This window comes from Colobus angolensis, unplaced genomic scaffold (genome assembly GCF_000951035.1).
Source record: "Colobus angolensis palliatus isolate OR3802 unplaced genomic scaffold, Cang.pa_1.0 Scaffold125, whole genome shotgun sequence".
NCBI classification, from domain to species: Eukaryota; Metazoa; Chordata; class Mammalia; order Primates; family Cercopithecidae; genus Colobus; species Colobus angolensis.
Window position 1 is genome coordinate 2,893,054 of NW_012113697.1, and position 6,912 is coordinate 2,899,965.

Here is a 6,912-nt window from a genome sequence, read left to right on the forward strand (position 1 = left end):
ATATATAAATATATATTTATATATTTTTGGATTTTTTTAACTGATTATGCTGAACGTGTACTACTAATCTTTGAAGAGGAAATGAATATATTTTTGGCACAATAGCAAATATAAGAAGCAAGACAGGAATGGATAAAGCTACTGAACTTTTATTCTGATCTATTTGGATATTCACATCCAGCATCCCTGCTTACCACCACCCTCTCTTGTCTATTGAAAAAGGAATTAAAAGAAAAAAGAATTCTTAACAGAGGAGCATAGATCCATGGTAGATAAAGAATACACGGTAGACCAGGCACAATGGCGCACGCCTATAATCCCAGCACTTTGTGAGGCCAAGGCGGGTGGATCACCTGAGATCAGGAGTTCATGACCAGCCTGGCCAATATAGTAAAACCCTATCTCTACTAAAAATACAAAAAAAATTGGCCAAGCATGGTGGTGCACACCTGTAATCCCAGCTACTTGGGAGGCTAAGGCAGGAGAATTGCTTGAACCCAGGAGGCGGAAGTTGCAGTGAGCCAAGACAGTGCCAATACCCTCCAGCACGAGCAACAAGAATGAAACTCTGCCTCCAAAAAAAAAAACAGAGAAAAGAATAAAAAAAGAGTACACAGTAAAAATGAAATTGGAAGGAGAGAAGAATTATGCTCCAGGAATACCACACATGCCAGATATTTGGCATTTATGCAGGAGTTCAAATAACAAATCAGCTGCACTCACAAAAAATCTTGCATGTGAAGTACTAGTCTTACTTTGCTTGGTTCCACAGTACTGTTGGCTGGGAGATAGTGAATTCTTGAAAAATCTTTCCATGTTTCTAATTCTAGAGAGAAATTCTCTCTGATTCTGAATGTCACCTGAATGCAAGGTCAAAGCCACTTGCACAGGGTGGCTGTAAGAGAAAAAGCCAAAGGACAAGCTAAGACTAGACAGAGCCATGAAGAACAGAGATGTCCACAGGCAAACTGGTGATTCTCCTTCAAAACTGGATGTGATTAAGACAGGTTTCCAGAATAGTTACAGAAATGTGATGTTTTTGTTCCTTGGGTCTAAATAGAGTTTTGGTTTCCTTAGAAACCCAAGCTGACATATAGGCAGGTAAAGAGATGTACATATATGCAGAGTATCATGAACAGTCTATTGCTAATTAAGTCCTACAAAATATTTGCAAGTAAAGGAGATGGGAAACATCTGAATGAGTATAACAAAGGACATCATTACACGAGTACAGAGTCGCAGTTTTCAGAACGATGTCCTCTCTCTTAACAAGTGGGAAGTTTTCTTTGCTGTGACTCTCTTCATGGCTAGCATTTCGACTTCATAGATAAATGTCTTCCAGGAGGCATAGGATGGATAAAGTGACTCAGGAAATATCAAAAGGCAGCCAAAAAGGAAATAAAGTATCAATAGTGAGTCAAGGCTCATCTATGGTCAAATTCTCAACTGTCCTTTGTTACCCAGAATTTATTCTTTGGGACTCAGATGATTTACAAAAGCTTCACACAGAAATACAGGTCCTTTCTCTTTGCCTAGCATGCAGGACCACCAGTGATAATTGAATGCTGCCTCCCTGTCTAGGTCACCATCAAAGCCCCAACTCCTTGGGTTCATCCTGGACTCCTTGGAGATGCTAGCCGGGTGGGCTTGGGGACATTCAGTTCCACTAGAGGCTCACTGGCAGAGTTTTAAGAGAACTCCAGCGAACAAAAAGGAAATCCCTGAGGGCTCCCCAGCCTGTCCCAGTAGAGAGGAGCAAAGAGGGCAGGTACCCTGCAAATCTCCACTCTGTTGGCAGCCTCTTCCATTTCTTCCCTGAGGGCATCAGCCTTGGCACCCGCAGGCTGTAAGCTGCTGGACAAACCTGAAGACTTGGAAGTCTGCTGCCACCTGATGGAAAATAGGAGAAAAAGAGATGTGAGACAGGTAGAGCCCTGGGGATCCCACGGGAGCACTGAGAAAACGCCTGGTTACAAATATCACCCAGGGAACTACATACCCTCACTTGAAAAGGGAGGTCATCAAAAGGTACCAAGTACTAGGCAAGGAGACAGTAGGCCCACATTTCCATGCGTCAACTGCTGACTGAAGCTGAGAACCTGCGGCCCTTTCAGGTAGGACAAGCATCCCCCGGTTTGTCACCATTTTCTCTATTGTCTTCCAAACACTAAAGCCAAATGACAATCACTACCGCTGTCTTTTTAAAAAACTTAATGTGATTTTTAATGGATAAATCATAATCATATACATTGATGGGTACAATGTGATGTGTTGGGATATATGTACACTTGTACGCACACACAGAGTATGGAATGATTAAATCAAGCTAGTTAACATATCCATCACCTCACTCATGATTTTCTGTGGTGAGACATCTGAAGTTGAATCAGGGTGATTATAGTAATATACTGTATATTATATATTTCAAAATAACTATCACTGCCCTTTAAGCACGGTCTCTATCACTGGTTTAAGTCCCCTGCCTATCCTATGGGAATTTGAGTATGGAAATCTTCTCCTTCCTGGCTGAAGCCAGGGACGTATGCTAAGTGAGAAGACATGCCGGTAAGATTAAAAACAAATCTGATAGCAAAAATCTCCACTGGTAAGCCCAAAACAATTTTTATGGCAACATTTAGATTCCTCATGAGCGTTTTCTTAAAAATTGGGCCCTCTGACGAAGCTACTCAGAAAACTTTAGGGGGAAATACAAATATTTCTGGCTGCTGTGGTATCGGTAGGGAATTACCAAAAATAGGCCCTAAAAGATGGTTCCAATTATGCTAGATAGTAGTAGCTGAATTAGGTCTCAGCAGTGGGTTCCTCTCCTGAGTCTGTAAACTCAATGGGTTATAGAGGCCAGCAAGTTAAAAAAATAAAATAAAATAAATCAAATGGGCCATTATCTTAAAAACTAGTCTGCACGATCCTCTATTTCCTACTTGTAATAGAGACAGGAAATATAAAACTATTTCTCAGCTCTAAGAAAAACAATCCTGTACTAGGAGGACAAACAGCAGCCAAGGCTGGCTTCAGTCTTGGGAAGTCAGGAGGGAGCAGGGGGAGCTGGGAACTTGGTAGGAGGAATCCTGCCTTGTCTAAGAGAGGGTAGCTGTTCTCGAGCTCCAGCTGATGGAGCAGAGGTGGGCAGGAAGCTGGGCCGTGGGTTGCCAGATGTTTCAACTGACTAGAGAAGGAGCAAATTGTCACGTGAACTCTCCCAGTGAAGTGTGGCAACAAATAATTTCTTTTAAAAACCATGCAGGCCAATAGCCTACAGACCAAACAAGACAGAATCTATCTGGATTTCAGACCATCAGTCTGCAGCCTCTGATGAGGGGGCAGAAAGTGGAACGTCATTCTCATGTCAAGAGTCGAGAATCTAATCGTTTAGTATTTTCTCTACTCCACTATTCTTTTCTCTTTTGCTATCTGCAGGAAAAACAGAAGAATGCAAGGCTCTATAATACAAGAAAGGGAAACTAAAAGTCTCTTTGCTGTCAGGAAAAAGGAGCAAAAATGAGGATTCTGTGTCACTTAAAGAATGCAATCATGGGAAAATTACTTTAAAAAGGTTTTGAGACATCAAGCTGGCTTGAAGCTCCAGAGATGAACACACGTTCTCCAAAAGATTCCTGAATCCAAGATAAGAATTCAGGGCAAACCAGAAAGGAAATATTCTACCGAAAGATGTTTCAACATCTAAATTGAAAAAAAATAACAGATCAAGATAAATAAGAAATCCTGGGTAATTTTTTCTTATAAAGGTTTATCCTATACAAGTGATATATTCGATTAACATTCTCCCAGTTGAATTATTTCAAATAAAGTATTAAAGTGTTGTGGAGTTTTGGAAAATAAAATATGAGATGCCATGGCTGTAATTTATATCTCAGACAATAACTATAACACAATGGTAGATTATGGAATTCAGTTATAACCACCATCTGACTCATGCTACCTGAAGAAAAAATAACTAACCAATATGTAAGTGTTAAAAATATATATAAAGTAACTACAAACACTAAGTAGATTTCTATGGCTTTGTAACTCAGGATTCAATTTTTTAAAAAACAGAATCATACTAAATATATGTATGTTAAAATGAAGACATTTTCCCAAGTTCTTTCTTTTCTTTTTATTCTCATTTATTTTTTCCTCCAAATTTTATCCTGTCGTCAATATTTTGATACTTTAAAAACATACACCTTTCCCCTTTTTATAAGAAATTTTATTTACAATTAACAACATGTGAGATATATATATATATATGTATATGTAATTTTTTTTTCATACCAAGTCTCGCTCTGTCACCCAGGCTGGAGTGCAGTGGCGTGCGATCTTGGCTCACTGCAATCTCCACCTCCTGGGTTCAAGCGATTCTCCTGCCTCAGCCTCCCGAGTAGCCGGGATTACAGGCACACGCCACCATGCCCAGCTAATTTTTGTATTTTTAGTAGAGACGGGGTTTTGCCATGCTGGTCAGGTTGGTCTTGAACTCCTGACCTTAGGTCATCCACCCTCATTCGCCTCCCAAAGTGGTGGGTTTACAGGCGTGAGCCACCGTGCCCGGTCTATTTTGATATTTTAAAACAGTGACAAGATGTCCAAAATATGTTCTCTTTGTGGAACACAAATAGCAAACAAAATACCAAGGTAAACTCTTGTTGTGTGAACAGATGAGTTTTGTATAGATACTCATGTTGGGAAAGGTGACATGAATTTTGTACAGACAGTCATGTTGGGAAAAGTTTGTACAGATAGTCATTTTAGGAAAAGTGACATGAATTATGAATTTCAAGGTTTGGGAGTGTTTTCAGACCTCTGTTCCACACGTAAACTCAAGAGCTGGACTGCTCCGTCAGAGGAGAAACAGGGACACTAGACATCGTCCAAGGAAACTTTGAGCTTTGAAAGTTGAAGAGCACAAGGATCATTTCTTCTCGCCAAAGTAGCTGATGTGCCACCATCCTTCTCTGGGGAAAGAGGACTGTGACTATTTGATCTGGGGGAGATGAAGATGGGACATAAGCTTTAATGAAGGCTTGGGAGAGATGAGAGAGAAGGGTGAGGACGAAGGGTTTAAAATTTCAGGTACCAGGAATATCTAAAGAAGGCGAATGCAGGTCGGTTGAGGACAACAGAATGTCCACAAGAAGAATTTTAAAAGGCAGACAGGAGAGTGTCTTCAGTGGAGCATTCACTGTTCCTTCTGTCTAGTCTTGCCCCTTCCTCTGCCATGGGCATCCCCTACTTTTTAAGTTCCTGCTTCTACTCCTGCACTAATGTGTGGTCAAAAAGGGGACTGCCAGGTTCTGCATGACCCAGGCAGTGAGTGGCCCAGGTGAGGGCCTCTGATCCCAGTCAAGCCTGTGCCATCCTTCCTCACACTGACCCAACTGATGAGTCATGGAAGTGGGCATATGAGCAAAGTCCAGACAAATGGAGCCTCTCTTTGGCACTTTCAGAATTGGGGCAAAAGGAAGAGGGCTCACAGCAGGGAGACATGAGCCCATGTGACATCCAGTGACCTTGAAGAAATCAGATGTAAGAAAAAATTGCCTGTATGGGGAGGGGTGAGAGATGAGGAATGAGTTTTGATGGCCATAGAGACTCCGCTCCCAGTTCTAAAGAGAGTTCACACTGCCCTGCCTCCAGAATTCCACTTCTTAATTCCATAGGCTGCAGTTTCCACTCCAAAACCCTCCTGTCTTACACTAGTTCACTCGCTTCCAAAGAAGGTAGGGCTTCCATAACAAAGTACCACAGACTGGGTGGCTTAAACAACAGAGGCTTATTTTCTCACAATTCTGGAGGCTGGACATCCAAGATCAAGACAGAGGCTGGAGACTTCTATCTGTGACTTGCAGATGGCTGCTGTTCCTGTCCTCACACAGCTTTCCTCTGAGTGTGTGCAGAGAGAGATCACCCTTTCTCCCTATGAGGCCACCAATCCTAGTGAAACAGGGGCCCATTCTTATGACCTCATTTAACCTTAATAAGGTTCTCCTAAAGAATCTATCTCCAGATACAGTCACATTGGGTGTTAGGGCTTCAACATACAAACTTTGGGGAGATACTATTCAGTCCACAGGGCCCAGAGGCAGCTGGTTCGGCAGAAATGGAAAGTGTATGTGTCCTGGGCTCAGGAGGGTTAACCTTGAGCTACATGACCAGAAAAATGTCAGGCTGACTTTGGAGAAAAATTAGACTCCTTCTTTAAGCACTGCTAAACCAAAGCTATCAAAAAAAAAAAAAAGAAAAAAAGAAATTTGTGTATCATTCAATTCAATTCACAACCTTTAATTCAGCTTAAAACTTCCTGTAAGCATTAGTTTCTCTGAGAATATTGAGGTCTGTATCATTGGCTTTTGAAGGAGACAAGCCAAATTTACTTCAATAGTGATAAATAGACACATCTTATTGGGATCTAATTAAACACTGGAGAAATGAGTGGGATTTGACAGTATCCACCAGAATTGTGGCAGAAATTAAAGATCCAGCCATGGGACTATTGTTCAAGATGTGCTGATAATATATACAAAGTTACTTCCTGTCTTGAAAGGCTGTATGTGGAATTCACTGTTGTAGTTCTGCAGACCATACTTCGCGAAGGACAGAACAATATGAAAGAAATCTTTGGTAATCGGAAGTAGGATGTTGCAAGGATGAGAAGCTAGCCTGTGCCATTGGCTTTATGAAGAAATGCGGTGAGTGGCGGGCGGGGAGCATTAAGAACCCAGCTGTTCCAGAAGAGGAGCTGGTGATCCCTGCTGTTCAATAGCACAGCATTTGATCTTGCTCTCATTGCTATATATCTTGGGATGCAGCCCTCATATTGGCTAAGAGTGAGGAGTTAGGGAAAATGGCAGAAAGTTGTGTTGGATTGGCTTTTTTTTTTTTTTTTTTTTT

The 6,912-nt window shown here is 41.4% G+C and overlaps 1 protein-coding gene across 1 annotated transcript in view; it reads right to left on the reverse strand.

The window, feature by feature from the left end:
• ARHGAP44 (Rho GTPase activating protein 44) overlaps positions 1-6,912 on the reverse strand; it is a 208,936-nt gene that overhangs the window by 66,336 nt on the left and 135,688 nt on the right. Inside the window, exon 7 of the mRNA XM_011933290.1 lies at positions 1,773-1,890. Within this exon, the coding sequence (XP_011788680.1) occupies positions 1,773-1,890 (118 nt within the window). The remainder of the gene's footprint in view (positions 1-1,772; positions 1,891-6,912) is intronic.